At 31.7% G+C, this 17,813-nt stretch overlaps 2 protein-coding genes and 1 non-coding gene across 3 annotated transcripts in view; 1 reads left to right on the forward strand and 2 right to left on the reverse strand.

Annotated features, from left to right (window-relative positions):
* LOC106055673 (60S ribosomal protein L3-like) overlaps positions 1–17,813 on the reverse strand; it is a 185,617-nt gene that overhangs the window by 5,679 nt on the left and 162,125 nt on the right. Inside the window, exon 2 of the mRNA XM_056022043.1 lies at positions 7,960–8,153. Within this exon, the coding sequence (XP_055878018.1) occupies positions 7,960–8,153 (194 nt within the window). The remainder of the gene's footprint in view (positions 1–7,959; positions 8,154–17,813) is intronic.
* Positions 299–392, reverse strand: LOC129924857 (small nucleolar RNA U83B). The gene has a single exon (XR_008776766.1). It is a non-coding gene; the product is annotated as a small nucleolar RNA U83B (small nucleolar RNA).
* Positions 8,628–15,284, forward strand: LOC106055680 (NADH dehydrogenase [ubiquinone] 1 beta subcomplex subunit 10-like). Its single transcript, XM_013212064.2, has 4 exons — positions 8,628–8,877; positions 11,929–12,070; positions 12,554–12,693; positions 14,865–15,284. Exons 1-4 carry the CDS (start codon positions 8,757–8,759, stop codon positions 14,963–14,965), a joined length of 504 nt encoding a protein of 167 aa, XP_013067518.1. The 5' UTR covers positions 8,628–8,756; the 3' UTR covers positions 14,966–15,284.

Genomic DNA, 17,813 nt, shown 5'->3' on the forward strand with positions numbered 1-17,813 from the left:
CCATGCCAGAAGCACAAAAAATGTAAAAAAATGTGTCAATCAACAAGTACATAAACAACTGGTTGTGAGTGTATGTTTTTCATGTGTGAATGTTGTTCATATTTTTCATCTATACTGTTATTGGACAGTATGCTGAGGTTGTCAATTGTAGTCAAACTGAATTTCCATTTGCATTTGATTGGGTCATTAACAATTATCTAGATTAGAGTATGGTAGTAAACATTCAAATAATGAATTAATAAAAATGAGGTGTCTGATAGTACTATACTTCTATATCTATCATTATAAAGCTAAGCTCAATAATGTCAGAAGGAAGGCAGGCATGGAAAAAAATCCTCATTACCTATAGGGCACAAGAATATGCAAATCCATGTTTTTCATCACACATTATTGAGCATCTACTTTAGTGATTTTGTGTACAAGAATCTAGAGTCTAGATCTTGACTAGATCCACTTATTTTCATAATCGTTAAATCTAGATCCGTTCAAATGATATGTCTACATCAGATAATCACTATGAAACATTAAAATTAAATCTTTAAGAAAGTAGAAACAGATATATTAGTGATGTTACAATATCCAGTGACCCCCCCCCCCTTTTTTTGTTTTAAAAACCATCGTGCTAATCTTGGAGGATTCCTAAGCTTTTGAATGATACCACATTGTCAACAAATGAAAGTCGTGTTAATTTAGAAAATTTACAGTAAAGTCATAGGTAAGAATGATTTTGCATTTAATATAATTTTTAAGCAAGCTTGGAATATTTTTATTGAATTTAGACCTAGATTTATACTTAAAGTTTGTTATTTCATTATTTTTTTTATGAAATTTTATCCTCCAAAATTAAAAAAACTTCCCCTAACATGCTATAAATGATGCCAAATTAGGCTATTTTTCGAAATGGGTAAGTGGAAAAATTATAACTACCATAACAATCTATGACAATAGTATTAAAATCAATATTTTTATTATAGAGTAGTGTTAGAAATCTTTTTTTTTCTATACTTAGGTACACAAAATATAAAAGGAAATCAGCTAATTAAGGCAAATTTGGGCCCATCCTGACAATGTTAAATGAAGTCACTCCATGATGCAGCGACATTAGTAATTCTCGTGGATAATATGAAGTATAAATAATTTATGCATTGTTTAACAGCTTATCTTTTATCTTTGATCAACCTAGTGGGGAGTATGCTATCAAGGTATTTCACATTATAGTTATAAATATAAAGCTGAGGAAGTTTCTACCAAATGGCATTCTAGAAAAAGAATCGAAGTCAATTTTCAAACGATTAGATTAGCTGTGAATGAATGTTAGCTGCATGTGAGATGAAACATTCAAATTAAAAATATAATGGGGTAGCTGTGTTCCAAATTTCAAACTTTTATCTATTATGGTTATAAAGTTATGATGAGAAAGACGAAAATTCATTTTTTCGATCACAGCTTTTTGGACATTTCTTAGTCCAATTTTCTACACATAAAACTGCATAACTTTGCCCCTATATAACATAGGAAGATAAATGTGGTATCATTGTAACCCCCTCAGCAAGCTCTACATAACTAAATAGCTTCTGTTCATATATATTTATTTTTTTGTCAAAGTACCTACCCATGGAGTAGGTTATTTTTCATTAGACCTAAATAAAGGTTCGATTTCCATGTGTATAGTTTAAAAAGCTTTAAGACTCCAGTATTGTAGAGTGTTTTTCTTTCAGTGCTTTACTTTTTACATAGAGTAAAGGATGGTTGTCGGACACGCCAAGCCATTCTCTGGCCATTTTTAAGTTTCAAAATTCATAACTCTGTAATGGTCTAACCTATGAATAAACTGATGGTGTCAATGAATACATCATCCTTTTGTCTATAAAAATAGCTATTTTGTAATGTATCACTACGCATTGTAAAAATTAGATCTGATGTGAAGAGGGGTAGGTTGGGTTTTCTGATGCGTAAAAGTTTCTGTCATGATTTTTGTCTCTGTAAAAGTTGTTGGCCGGTTTGGAGATTTATCGGCCACTTCAAAGGAAATAGATGTCTTCTATATATTAAACATGTTATTAAGACATTTCATCCTTAATTTTATTATTTTGTACATTAGCGCAACGACACAAGCCATATTATCACTTTTCCCACGCTTTCATTCTCGGCTTGTAACTGACCTCACACAATGGCCACTACTTTGGGCCTAGCCTAGCTGGTCGCGCTAGGGGGAAAAAATCGACTCTGTTGTGGGGGAGAAGAGTATTCTCTCTAGTCTACCTACGGGACACAGCTCCACTAGCGCAGTGCGTGCCTGTCTCACCTTAGCCTTTTTGGTACCAGTCAGATAATTGCTAGTCTCCTGCTCTCTCTCACCTGTGTGTAATGGTATGCTTAAGAGACATGGGGAAAAAGGCGAAAAGGGGGGGGGGGGGCTTTATGTAGTATACTCTCTTTTGATTTACAATCTCTTAGAATGTTGATGTTTCACACAATGGCCATTTAGCCCACCTGGTCGATCAATAATTGTAGGCTCGAGGTCTACAATGATACTGCTATTGTGACTTTTTTTCAGCTGCCCATTGATGCCAATTTTTTGTTGTATGAAGATATACGCTATAACATTTGTACATGTTTGTTGCATATTAAATGGTTTTAAATAAATGGTTATACGTTTTGCATACACCACATTAACTTTTTTTTTTTATAAATATGTTATGAATTTTTTTAGTGAAACGTAACAAATATACACAAGAACACATACATAACTTAAATATACATTTTGTACTATATTATTTTAACAAACAACAAAATTATTCTTGTGTTTAAAAAAAAAAAATTATTTCCCCATATTTACTGTGTCAAGTTATTTCCCTTTAATGACTAGTGTCATATGACGATGTGTTTTCTTATTCAGAAAAGGTAAACCTTGTTGGCCACCCCCTATTTACATGTTTAAGTGGGAAAGGAGAGTCTGGGGTTGTACAATATATGTTTCTAGTGTCTATTTAGAAGCATTATATCTGGGTTTTAATTGGCTAGGTACTTCAATAAAAATTTCAAAATGATCACAATGCAATGGAACCTATTTAGTTAGATAGAGCTTGAGAAATGCTTTCCAATGATACCAATTTTATATTGCAATTTTATATTGCTGAGTTAATTGTGAGGGAAGTTATTAAATTTTTAGTGGCCAAAAATTAGCCTTCTTTAGCCTTTGTAAATAAAAAAAAAATCTGTGACCGAAACAACTGACAGTTGAACTTAACTGTATTATAAAAAGTCTTAAAGATATGGGGTTGAAACTTGACACTCTTTTACATTAACCAGTATTCTGTTAAAATAAATTAAAAAAATAAGACCAAGCAATAAAATCTTTGAAAAAAAGTTAATATATAAAAAAAGCCTTCGACAAAAAATAAAAATATATGTGATTTTGTCATCATATGAGCCCAAAAATCACAAATAAAACAAATCAGAGATCTGTATTGTGTTTTATTTTGTTTAATTATAATTCTACTGTATTTAAATAGCTATTTATATGCATCAGATAGATAATTCTTATAAATTATAAATGAAAATAGCACTGCGCAGAAAAAATTTTCCTAAAATTTAATGACTATTAGTTTCATAAACTTCATTAAAAAACAGTTTTAACCTTTTTGTAGAGCACTGGCAATTAATCATTTTAAAATGCCTTAATTTAAATGCTTTAAAAATTAGATTGTAAATGAAAAATTTCTTGCTTCGGACAATAAAATAAAAAAGAAACCTTGCGATTTTTTTAGAAATAAGATTTTTTACTTGAATTTTTGTGCAATAATAGCTCATCATTTAAAAAATATAATGTACTCATTTATTAACTATTAATTTACATGTATATTAATAGAAATAAACAACACACAGAAAAAAAAAATAATTATTAGTTTGCTTAGCTAAAAATATGAAACAAAAATTGTAATATTTAATATTATTTTTTAAAGTAATTAAACTTTTACTTTAAAATTTGCAGATTACAAAGTCATTATAATAATGACACATTCCCTCTCCATAATCTAGCATTTAAACATTATAAAAGTTAATCTAAATGAAAAATTCCTATGTGTGCTTCTAAAAAAAGCTCGTGATAGACAGAAATTGACCATTTCCAGTAAATCACAGTGTTGGTTGTTACTAAAAATAGATTTAACCATCAACTTTGAAAATTAATCTAGACTAAAGAGTGCGCCAAGCTACAAAGTTCAAACTTAGCACACAGATATATATTAACATGCTAAATTCAATAGAATTAGTGAGATTGTTGTAACCATAAACACTTTTATTTAAAAAAGAAAATTTTACCCTTCTTTGTCTTAATATTAATATTTTAATATCAAATATCTTTAAAGTGCGCCAAGAGAATCTAATGAAATTTGAAATATACACATTTCATATGATAAATTATTGTAGCAAACAGCATTGTTGTAACTTTTATAGGAAAAAAGTTGTAAAAATGTCAACTTAATGCAACTTTCACATAAACTTTTGTTAAGAAAAATTTAACAGATTGGCTTCAAAAGCAAATAAAAATGATCTCTGATATCTTATGTTTACAAAAAGTAATCATAATTAGTCCTCAAATCAAATACAATATGCTAAAACTTTGATGGAAATGACCACCCCTAAAAAAAAGGGTAAAATGTGCTGACACACTTTTCAGCTATTTTTTGGGAGAAAAAAAATGGATCTAGGTCAGTTTATCGAAGTACCTAAATTGGCTAATGCATCTAGGGGCTTAAAAATCGTTTAAGCTCCAGACCCTATCTCGTTCTTCCCCTTGGGAGAAAAAAAGCTAAGTTTTACTGTAGTCTACTTTGACCCCAGATAAAATTATAATAAAAGGGAGCTGTACGTGTCGGAAGTGTGACAAAATAGTCCATGCGTATTATTTATGCGGAAGTTGGGTAGTAAACATTCAAATAAAGAAGATTTAATAATAATACATCGAGGTGGCCGATATGTGAGACGAAACCAGGGTGGCCGATAACCATCCTTTACTCTAACACTTAGCACTTTGGATGCTATTAGTATTAATTTTTAATAATTAGCAGTTGAATCCAATGCTGGAGGCCACTGTTATCCATTGTAATTTTGGCCATCTTGTTTACATGCCAAGATAGTGATTGGTCATGTGACATCAAATAATTTTCTTTCTAATAGGTTGAATTAAAATAGCAGTTTAAAAAAAACAAATGTCAAAATGACTGACAGATTTATTTCTGCAGTTACACATTTTGAAATAGATGTAGACTTAGAGCTAATGAGTATATAGATCTAGATCTAATATGCAGCTTTGAGTTCAAATATTTTAATAATAAACTTTCCTTTGAAACATGTTTTTTGACTAGTTTATTATATAAGAAATGGCAAGCATATTTTATTCAACACATTCAAATCTCACAACGTGCCCATTGGTTGCTATGATAAGGACAAGCACACATAAAAAATGTAAACTTTGTCACATGTAAATTGTGAGAGTCTGGTGTGAATGTACACTTTAGTTTCTTGTAGTTTTTTTGTTTGGTGTAATGCACAAATTGTAAGACAAATTTCCGTACAGACAATAAAGATTATTATTATTATAATTTATATTCTTTCAACCAGGAATCATACATAGAATGATAGATAATTCATAGGGTCTATAGATTTCAATTTAGATCTAGAAGCTAAGAAGGCTCTTTCAAATCTACAACATTAGGCACTTCAACAAAAAAATTTGTTTTGATCATATTGTTTTGTAATTGATATCATTAAATAGAGCTTGGTGTCCCATTTACAAAAATATCAAATTTATATTTCTATGATAAGTAGAAGCAAAGTTATGATTTTTTTTGTATTTATTTTTTTTTCCTTCTTTGGCTTTGTATTCAATAAAAAATTTTGGTACCCGAAAAATGACTTTTTGTTATTAAAGCATGCATATCTTTCTTATTATTCAATATTTTTGGTTCAAATTTTCAGAAGACTTTAAGTATGTTATTTAAAACGTAATACTACCCCAATCTTTCATCTAAACCGATTTTTCATACTTTTCCAGCCGGGCGAAGCTGAAAATAGAGACGACAAATTTGGTCGAAATTTGACTTAATTAATGCACAACTTTTTTATTTGTCAATATTTCCATTTCAAATTTTCAGGAGACTTTACATGTTCTTTATATCATTTTATAACCCCCAAATCTTTCATCTAAATCTATTTTTTACACTTTTACAGCCGGGCGAAGCTGAAAATAGAGACGACAAATTTGGTCGAAATTTGACTTAATTCATGCACAACTTTTTTATTTGTCAATATTTCAATTTCAAATTTTCAGGAGACTTTACATGTTCTATATATCATTTTTTAACCCCCAAATCTTTCATCTAAATCTATTTTTTATACTTTTACAGCCAGACGAAGCTAAAAATAGAACCGACAAATTTGGTCGGAATTTGACTTATTTAAGCACAACTTTTTTATTTATTAATATTACCATTTCAAATTTTCAAGAAACTTTAAAAATGTTATTTGCTACAAAAATAAATAATAATTTTAAAGAAAAAAGCAATTCAAAATTGTGACATTTATTTTTAAAAATTGTACTATGGGAACAGCTAGATTTTTTTCAAATATTGACGAGAACTTGTTTTTATTTCTTAATATTTAATCATAAAATTAAAAGGAGACTTTAAACAGCTGGAGTATGAAAAAGTTATCTTTAAAAAACATTTTTAAAATATTGACTTTTTTTATTTAAAAAAAAATGCAGATGTAAAATTACAAAATATTTGGGGGGGGGGGGGGGGGGGGGGGCGAGGCAAGAGAAATCAATACAATTAGTCAAATTGCCAAGATTAGATATCAGAATGTCTCTTTTATAAAGTTTAAAATATACTGAATCTATATATATATATTATATATACAGACATAATCTAAACAAACATAATAAAACATCTAAATTATCTAATTTATAATATATATTGAAAAGCTGTTTTAGTTTTTAGGCTATTTCTCAGATTTTCTCCCATTAAATTTCACATAAAAAAATAGATCTAAATTTAGTCCTCAACATTCTAGATCTAGAAACTAGTATTAGTTTATTAAGACAATTAAGTATAGACTAGACTAGTATATATCAAATCAATTAAAGATCTATCTATCTTATCTAATTCTTATTCTAGATTTCATTCTAAGCATCTCTGTTCCTATTCTAGAAAATAGATCTAAGTCTAAGCCTAAATCTAATTCTAAGTATTAGACCTAGATCTACACTCTAGTGTATGATTAAAACAATAATTTGATTTTTCTACATTATCTGTTGCTTCTCTAGATCTATTACTAACTAAATCTAGATCTACATTAATACGAGTTTTTTTGCTTCATTATCTATATTAATAAACAAGGAAACTTCGTTTTTATTATATTTTATAAGTATTTTATTACTACTTCCGGTAGAATTGATAGCAAAATGGCTACTTTCGATTTGGTGGTCATTTTGGCATTCATATACCAAGAGTGCCATCCAAAATAGCTTTATAATCACACGTGATTCTTATGTAGATATGGATACTACAAATTACTAACCAATATAAATAATTACAAAACAAAAATAAAAAAGTAATCATATCTGGAACACACCCTAATTTTGGAATCTTAAAAAAAAACGATCTAATAAACCAATCCCGTCAAATTTGGTATCAAAAGAATCGCCATTTTCTCCCCGACAAAATGATACTCTAATCTAGAAGATCGGTTAAAAAATAATGACGTTTTACGCACTTTTCCGACGGTAACCGGGGACGCGACCGAAACCATGAGGACCAGAATTTAAACACACTTCCGGCGTACAAAAATAGCGATGTTGAAGTACCTAACAACATACTGAACATACCAAACAAGATGCTTAAAAATTTTATTTTTTAAAATTAAGAATTGCAACATCCCTAGATATATACTCACTGGAGCCAGGACGATCCACTTCTCTGACAATATGAGTCATGCCAGCCTTGTAAGCGATGAAAGCTGTAAGGTGGACTGGTTTAGTTGGGTCATCTTTGGGGAAAGCCTTTACTTTACCCCTATGACGAGTACTTCTCTTTTTAGGGAGAAATCCTTTGGAGCCGTGCCTCGGAGCGGAAAATTTCCTGTGAGACTAAAACAAGAGTTGCATATGTAGCCATTAGAAGTACAGAAAATGATTATTTAGTTTCTACATTACTTAGTTATTCGAAATATGTATTGCTCTACAAGGATGACTACGGATATCAAATACACATTTCCCACAGCGACCTACCATGGCGACTTCTAACGTGGAAAAAGGAAGTGTTGAGACCACTATTCACTGTGGCCTGGTTCTAACCAGATTTTATTACGGAAAAATATTGTGTTCAAACCTAGCATTATTAAAATAGTTACTTAAAAACTGAAAAATAATTTACTAGCATATATCATTTGAGAAGTTGATAAAAAATTTATTTAACAAAGACTTTATTACTAATCTTTTGAATATGATCAATATAATTGCTGTAAATGTATTTTTATAGCATATTTTTAGCTGCAAGGCTATTCGGCAAATATGTAACAAGGGAGCCTACTAAATAAATGTTTTCATCAAAATAGTATTTTCCATTTTATGAAGAACTGACCTTGAATTTACGTATACACTAATACTGTGACTATACTTTTCTGACTATAGATCTGGATCTAGAGAATAATAAATAGATCTAAATAATAATTTTAAAAAAGGCTTGCAAAACATGGGTGGTCATACCGACGATGGAAAATCTACAGAGAGCAGTTCTCTTACTGATCCTAAGTACCAAAATTTAGCGCTCGGCCTTTTTAGGACCATTGATAGAGGCGTAACTTACTTTCGAGGTAATCAATTCAAAATGAGAAAATCAATGGATTTGATGATTTGATCATAATGATATCGATAATCTTGACTTGAAGTTGATCAACTTGGTGGGGGATGCTCCTTCTTCCCTAGTCCTGAGAGAATGCATTGAGTTAAGAAGCAATCAGGAAAACCAACGACTTGGGAGAGTTCAAATCACTGTCACTGATTACATGCATGTCAGCATGACTGCCATGACTAGATTGACACATGAAATGTGTAGGATGTAGCCATTGTAGCTACATTGTAATTATTTTCTCTTTTGAAGTAACATCTGTAATCTAAGAAGAAGATGATCTATGACCTATGTCTATGACAATCACTTTAATCACCATCTCTCATTTCTCAGTCTTCATTCAGTTCCTTTAACTTTCAGTATCAAGTCTGCCCTGCCTCATTACTTACTGGCAGTAGTGTTGTTGGTTGCAGTCACTGTTTAAGAACAGAGTGTGACTGAATCAGTCAAGGCTCAATCTTACATAACACTAAATTGACTAAATTAATCATCATGATTAAATCTAGATCTGCTAGAGTTTACTAGATTTTTTTTTATCAGAGTGCTATCATACAAAGTTCACACTCTCAACCATTACACTTTTTTTAGTGTTTAATATCTTCAAACTCAATCCAATAAAATAAATACTCCAGCAATGAACAATATTTACATCAAACATAAATTAAATTTATAAATCATATCATATCAAAAACAAAAGCCAGATTATTTGCAGATGAGTGCATAATATATAGAACAATAAAAACAACAAAAGATGCTCAAATTTTACAAAAAGAATAGAATGAAAAACAGAAATGGTAATCAAATAGGAGCATGTCTTTCCACCCAGAAAAATTTCATTTTTTTAGAATGTAATAATGTCATAAAAAAAACTGTTTTAAATTCCACTTATCTTATTCATAGCAAACTAGTTATACAGACTGAAAACTCAGAATACCTAAGTGTTAAAATAAATGGAAATTTATCATGGAATCCCCATATTGATGAAATTATTAAAAAATCAAACAAAGCATTAGTGTTTATTAAAAGAAATTTTTACAAATCAAACAAGAAAAAACTTAAATATTATTTAACCTTGGTAAGGCCAATAATAGAATATGCATCATTACAACAAATGAATATTCACAGCAATAATACATAAACACTGAACCATAATCTACAAATACAAAAACAAAGCCTAATAAAATACTCAGAAAGTCAGAAAGATAAAGGCACATTTCTTATTCCAAATGCTAGGACAAAATTGTACAAATGCTCCTTCTTCCCTAGTGTTATTCGAGCACGGAATGGGTTGCGTGAATCAGCTAGAAAAACTAATGACTTGGCAGAGTTTAAGTCGTGATTAACATGCATGACTAGACTGACACAGTTACATGCATAGGACATAATCATCTTCTCTTCTGAAATAATGTCTGTAATTTATAAGAATAATAAGAAAAAAAAGACTTTTTTAGATAATATTCTTAACTCTCCCATCAAACTTTCTGAAGAATGTATTTGTCTGACCTGTTTATTGACTACAAAATGATTTCAAGGTTTTTCTCAACTTTTCAATTAACTCAACACATACACAGCTTGACCTCTATTCTGCCAGATGTACTACCTGCTCATAGCTGATATGTGCAGTCAAGTATGGCACTAAGATTCTATATGATAGATCAACCAATTTAGTTTACTCAAATTACTGACTGTCTATGGTTTTTAAACTTTAGATTCAATACTAGATCTAGAGCTGTAGATTTAAAAGATGTGAGGTTAAACACTATTAGGTACTTCATTTTTAACAAATTCAAAATGTTTATAATACTGCAATATATAACCTGCCTAGCTTGAGAGATGCTTTCCAATGATTGGACTGGAACCAGTTTTGTCTTGCTAGTTTAATGACAATTTAGTCATAAAAAATTAGCCTTTAAGTTACAATAAAAAAAAGAAACAAAAAAAAAATGAACGGACTGAAAAACAAACAATGGATGGATAATAATAACCCCTAAAAATATGTTGTCATTTTTTTTTTTTTTCATTTCTTTGCATTCTTTTCTTTTTTTCATTAAAAAACTAAGACCCAAAGATTCAAATTTAACACTTTTTAACTTAAGGTTTAAAGATTGCTCAAATGACTTAATTGGACAGAAAGCTCAGTAATTTCTATAGTATAGACTTTAGAGCATATCTGTCAGGGTTATCTTTTAAGCCTTGTCACGTTTGCCTGGGCCCCTGACATTCTAGTAACAGATCAGGAAACAGCTAACAGATGAAATGTCCATTAACGCCAGCATTAAATAACTGGTCACCGAGGTTCATGTGATGAATGATGAGGAATATTTAAATTCCAGCTCTAGATCTAGTTCCCTATAGAGATGCAAAAGACAAAGAAACTACTCTCCGAAACTATGGCAGCAAAACAGCTGCGAGTTTATAGTTGTGGTTAGGGTTAGGGTTACACCAAAAGTACCACTAAAAAGTAGAAAAGAACCTAAGCAAGGAAGGTGCATTCTGTGATTCAACACACAAAGAAAATACAAATATGCACTGTAATAGTAGGCTAGTAGACAAACACTTTCTTGTCTGCGTAAATCTTAACTTTAGTCTCGTCCCGATATTTGGGCCCTTCATTACCCCCCCTCTCTGTTAATTAGTGTATTCTTTCGATATGTCAGCAATGTGGGTTACTGGGTTACAATAACTTTACGGGCCAGAAAAAAACACTTTACTATCACATGTACCACTGATAATATTTGTATACTTTTTAAAAAGTAACGTAACCATTTTAATATAATGAGTTTAGGCTTTATTGCTTTAAATATTATCATAAACACCATTTACATCAATATTTATATACAAATTTAAGTCAAAATATGTTGGACACTTTTTTTTATAGAATTATTCTTATATTATTTTTTAAAGAATAATATATAATATATTATTATATAGATTCAAATTGTTAGAAACTTTGAATAAGACTTCACAGTCTGAGATTGCATTGTTGACTTGTATAAATGACTACTTTCAAACTCAGAAAATGTTGTGTTGCCACGTCAGAGTAAAAACAAAGAGAAGTTCTATCATAGGCAGTTCAGAAGAGTACCAACTGCTGATCAATGTGATTTTCAAGATCATGTTTGTATTTATGAAGCTGACCAGCAGTTTGTCCGAGACAAGTAAGTGCTTAAGTATTTATATATATCTTAATGCCTTTTATAAAGTCAAGCATTTATAATAATTTATTAAAATTTATATATTTACATAATGTCTTGTAACTTTGAATTATTTGTATGCACATTTTTGTTTAGTACATATGAGCTAGTTCCCTGCATTATAACTTCTTATTTTGTCAGCTAAACAAATCCCCATGCACTTTTCCTAATAAATGTCATGATAGAGTGGATTTCATAACATCCTTAAATCACTCTTCTTACAAATCTGGGTCCCCTTAGTCCTGTAGCTCAGTTACCAACTCAACCACAAGTTAATCCAATTAATCAGACTAGCCAATTATTTGGATCAAATTCTAAAGTACAGAAACAAATCCTGTTAAGCCAATAATTAGGATTAAAATGATCACATCTTGGTGTATTCTGATTATTCACTTTGGACTGCATCAAGTCTGACTTTTACTGAAATGCAATATATTTTTGTTTTAGAATGGTTGACAGTAACATAGTGAAAATCCTAAGACAGAGAAAGATTGAGTGTTTAGCTTGGGAAGGACCTGACGGGGACTACAAATGTAGACAGATTATACAGGAGTATGAGGATGCTGCCACAAACTGGTTTATCAAATGTGAGTACTTTTATTCTAAACCAAAACTGTTACAGCATTCAATAATAAGACTTTTTTTCCCTTTTATTGATAACTAACTTGAGTCTTATCTTGTAAGAATGATTTTGTGTGTGTAACAACTAGGATTATGGTTTGTTTATTTCTTAATGAAAAAAAATGTCACTCTTCACTTGCTTCATATTTAGACAGTTATTTATAAACACAACATGCAGATGATATGACAATAACTAAGATGACACAGTTTAGTCAACACATTTGTAGGCTACTGTGGCTGGTTAATTTAGTTAGTATTCACACAATAACAGGCAAACGAGCACACTTTCACTATCAAGTTGATAAATAATGTTAAAGCTTCAGTTTGGCTGAGTCATTTTTCTTAGAAGTCTGAGATGGTGAAGGGACAGTCAGTTGAGTATTTTCCTCATTTTAACACATTTAACTACTTTTTTATACAAAGTAGTATTTACAGTTAACCTTTATGCAGCAGAATGTAATAAAGAGTTACCAGCATTACAAAAAAAGTTTTGTATAAGAGTATACTACTATGACTTCCAGAATTTACAAAGTACAACAGCCACTTGCTGGCTAACACAATAGGATACCACAAAATGTTGCAAATAGCCTTAGTCCCAACGGAGAACACCACAACCAGATAGACTATATCATGGTGTCACAGTGTTTTAAGCTTCCACACGACCAATACAAGAAGTTTTCCTGGAGCTGACATTGGAAATGACCATGACCTTGTTATGATGACCTTCAAATTACACCTAAAAAAAGGTAACAAAACAAGGACCTAACAGGATAAAATTTGACCTGGATAAGCTGAAAGACACCCAAATTGCTGCCATATTCGAGGCACTATTAGCAGTACACTTTGTAGCCCTCAATGATAGCATATTGACACACAAGTCAAACAGCTGAACACATCAGTCACAGATACAGCACTGGAGGTATTAGGGAAGCTCCACCCATCCAAAAAAACTCTTGGCAACAGCAGATATACTCCAACTCTGTGACAAGTGTGTGGATCTTAAAGGGAATAAATTGTCCAACCCAAAATATGCCCATGAATATAAAAGTGTCCACATATGGATTGAAAATGAAAGTGAAAAATTGGATAAAGAAAAAAAATATTAAGGAATTGAGAGGGGGGATGAACAGAAGTGACAGTAAAATAGTTTATCAACTGTTAAAGGACATCACAGCCTCAAAGCATGGAAGAAATACCTCAATACAAGACAAAAACAATAGATGTTTGACTGAGGTTTAAAAGATATGATAAGAAGATGGACTGAGCTGTACAACTTTGAAATGTCAAAACTACCGCACCATCAGCCTCATAAGCCATCCCAGCAAAATCCTGTTAAAATTATATTAAACCAGCTAAAAATTATGTCAAAAGAAGACAAGGTCACAGCACAACAGAACAAATCCTTAACCTCAGAATACTTTGCGAAAAAACACCTTCAACACCAACAGAATTTTACAGAATCTTTTTTATGTCGTTATTGATTTCAATTAGGTTTCAACATGCATGGCAATGGGCGCATTTGGGGACTAAGTTCTGTAAGCATTGATTTATGATGATGAAGCATTGAAGGAGATTTATTTTATTAACTTGCACTTTGTGGACGACATAGATGGTCTGGTAGGGAGATAGAAGAATTAGCTGACTTGGTGATGCGCAAAGACAGGACTTTCAGGTATGGTATGCAAATAAATGCAGAAAAAACACAAATTAAGATCAATTGCCAACAGGGCTTTAAAAGGGACATCAGTATTGGAGGCAAAAGGCTGACAAGTGTCAGTAGTTTTAAATTCCTTGGAGCTATTGTCTCAGATGAAGGAACCAAACCTGAAGTACTGGCCAGAATTGCACAGTCCACAGCTGCACTTGCAAAACTTAATATAGTCGATTGAACTTGGCTTGGCTACCTATGAAGGGGGCTTGAGGTTCGACACCTGACTCAAGCAGAGTTGTGTTTACTGAGCGCCTAAAGGCAGCACAAAAAACTTTCTCCCAGATACCCCTTCCACCCACTGGTCCACAAATGAGATTGGACCATAGTGCTCTGAGCATGAAATAATTGTTATAATAATAAATATTAATGTAATGTTCTATTTGCTTTTTGTTGATAACTAATTCAGATTTGGTTTCTTTTTGTTAGATGGAGATATGAAAACCTACAAGAGTTCTGTTGAAGCCTACATGAAACAGAAGCATAGACTTATCTGGGAAAGAAGAAATCCTGACAAAAAGCTTCATTAAAAAAACAACACTTGTTATTACCCTAGTTTAAATAATTCTTACTCAAGTTAGTTTATAAGTTGTTGATATATTTCAACTTTCTTTCATAGCTTGGTTTTTATCAAAAGTTAATATTGTATTTGTACTGTTGTATGATATTTTGAAGAACTGAAAAACTTGGTCTAAATGATATTTCGATGTTTATAATCTGATTGTGTGAACAGGAACTCTTCAATAAATAAAAAAATAGAGACTTAGATATATTTAGTTTTAAAAATAAATTTTAAAAACTTATTGGTTGATGTGCAAATGAAACTAGCATTAAACTGGAAAATTTCAATACTGGTTATTTTGTTTTCTTTAGGTTTATTTTCATTAGTGTGTTGGTGAGGAAAAACAACAACTCAAGTGAAATAAAAATAATCAAAATACTGGTCATCAAAAAAAAAAAGTTTGTACAAAATCCATTCCTTCTTTATGAAGCTGACATTGGCTGTGACTTCTCATTCTAATTTCTTATAAGGACTTCAGGATTACAAGGAGCCACTGGGCTTCACATGTCTTTAAAACCTAGATCTAGTTAAATATTTGATGTCTATTTCAAAATATTCTTGGAGCTGACACTTGCTATTCTTCAGCAGTCAATCAGTGATCTTCACACAAGTCTTTAAAACCTAAATCTAGTTGAGTATTTGATTTTATTTTTCAAAATATTCTTGGAGCTGACACTTGCTATTCATCAGCAGTCAAACAAACCTTCAATGATCATGTAATTCTATTTATTTACCAGTATTCAACTTATTAAATACAAAGAAACATTTGAGTCAAATGCTGTAATTCCCGCTGATTTTTTTTTTACTTCATGTGGAACAATTTTATTAATAAATATACATATTGTAAATTTAATTTAAAGAGGATTAAATATTTCTAAAAAATTATAACAGTCAAACACTGTGTGGCTAGTAAGCTAGTGATTCTTTTTTTTTTTTTTTTGAACGATATACATAACTCAAAATTGTAAGAAAATCTTTCAAAATATAAAAAAAAACTTTTTTCCTCCAATTTTTTTGTAATCATGAGGAGAGTGTAAGTAAATAGAAAAAAAAAAAAGTGTCCAATTTGAAGAGCCCTTTCAAGTGCACTAGGCCCTATCACTCGGTGCAAATCCAATGTCAATAGTTGTATACACTGAAACACCCAGTGATACATGTTACATTTTAAGTTTTTAACCATGAATTGAACTGAACACCCTCTAGGAATAACAGTTACAAAATATAAGCACTCTACTACGATACCTATAAAATGCTTCCCATGGCAAGCTCCAAGACATTTGATGTTCAGAATGTAGACCTACTGTCACTGCCAACCAATAAAATAAAGGTACCATGGGAGCCCGCAGGCATGTGCAAGGGGATGCTCGTGCCCCCCCCCCTCCCTTTTTCTTGATTCTGAGTAACTTACATTCGAGCTGATTTTGTGCCCCTTCGAATCAATGAAGCAAGACAACAAGAAGTACTTCAACTGACGTACTAAGTTGTAAGGTTAAGATGGCGCTTCTGCAATTCAATAGGGCGATTACAATTTATAGGATGATACCGGTACTCAACATTGAAATAATAGTCTAAAAGTCATAACATTGACACATTTGAATGTGCTTTATGAGTTCACAAAATACTTTGCCTTGTAAAAACCATGCCGAGCCGTATCAATGGAAAATTAGAAAAATTCGATTCGTTGTTCTGCTTATTGTCAAGTCCAAAAGTAAAAGCGCAAGTCATTTATAATTGTTGAAGGCTCAATGGTCAAATCTATAAAATCTCTAAATCTAAAGGAGAATATTTAGGATGAAATAAGTTATTAGAAATAACTTTGCAAGCGCGAAAATTGAGGCTGCAAAATTGGATTGATAATAGAGTGATGATCCACCTATAGGCCTATATTAAAGGATTTCAAACATTGTCAATCCATGGCTTATCCATGCACACTATTTCGTACATCATCAGCAGAGCGGCCATCTTCCAAGTTGTGATTGACACCAAGGACATAAAAATTATAGAATTCTAAGTAGGTTTACTTCAATTGATGTTCTTTTAACAATATAAACGGGTACTTGCCGTTTAGGCGGACGATCGTGTTGGCGCGAGAGATTCTGACGATACGATAATTAAAACACCCACCATAGTGACGCCTCTCGGGACCCTGTATAAGGGAGCAGGTGTCACAGTCAAGACGGTTCACTACAGACAACTTGGTTCAGTGTGGTTCAGCGGTGTAGTTCTGTATGGCACATTACGACGGTTTGGTGCGGAGTAGGCCTACTAAGATAGTACGAAATATCTTGATCTGCAATCGAGTCCGACACAACGATCCCAGTGTGTGAAGTCAGTCCTGAACAGTTGAACCCAGTGCAAGCCCAGAACGAGACTAAGAGGCCAGTGCAAGAGTCAATATGGCGTTGCGAGTGTTAACGGAGAAACATGTATACAGCATGTGCTCGTGTTGCCGATTGTACAGTATTTGCTGTCATTTATTGGACATTAAACTGTTACGTTATTTTGGAGCCCCGAGTTGTCAAGTTCTTTGAGTTGGTGGTCTCGTGTGGAGCAGTTTGCAGAGTGAAAATCGTTACATTATATTTTTTTTCTTTTCATTTTGTTTTACTTTGCTACTCGCAGGTTTTACTATATTTTTTAAATATCTTAACTAATATTTAATTGCATAGAACCATGCTATATTTGTGTAATTAGAGGAAGATCATAAATAAAACATTTGTTTGTTATTGCTTTGTAACCATCGTTTCGTATAAAATATCGTCTAAGGATTGAAGTGTAATGACACTTTTTGGCCTTCTTGTAAGGAGCTGTAACTG

The sequence above is a fragment of the Biomphalaria glabrata genome, chromosome 2 (genome assembly GCF_947242115.1).
Source record: "Biomphalaria glabrata chromosome 2, xgBioGlab47.1, whole genome shotgun sequence".
NCBI lineage: Eukaryota > Metazoa > Mollusca > Gastropoda > Planorbidae > Biomphalaria > Biomphalaria glabrata.

What these genes read in the sequence shown, in the direction of transcription:
- LOC106055680 (XM_013212064.2), top strand. Translation starts at nt 8,757, where the DNA reads ATGGGTGGTCATACCGACGATGGAAAATCTACAGAGAGCAGTTCTCTT. An exon ending in AGGCGTAACTTACTTTCGAG is followed by an intron (nt 8,878 to 11,928) that starts GTAATCAATTCA and finishes TTTCAAACTCAG; the next exon opens with AAAATGTTGTGTTGCCACGT. An exon ending in CAGCAGTTTGTCCGAGACAA is followed by an intron (nt 12,071 to 12,553) that starts GTAAGTGCTTAA and finishes TTTTTGTTTTAG; the next exon opens with AATGGTTGACAGTAACATAG.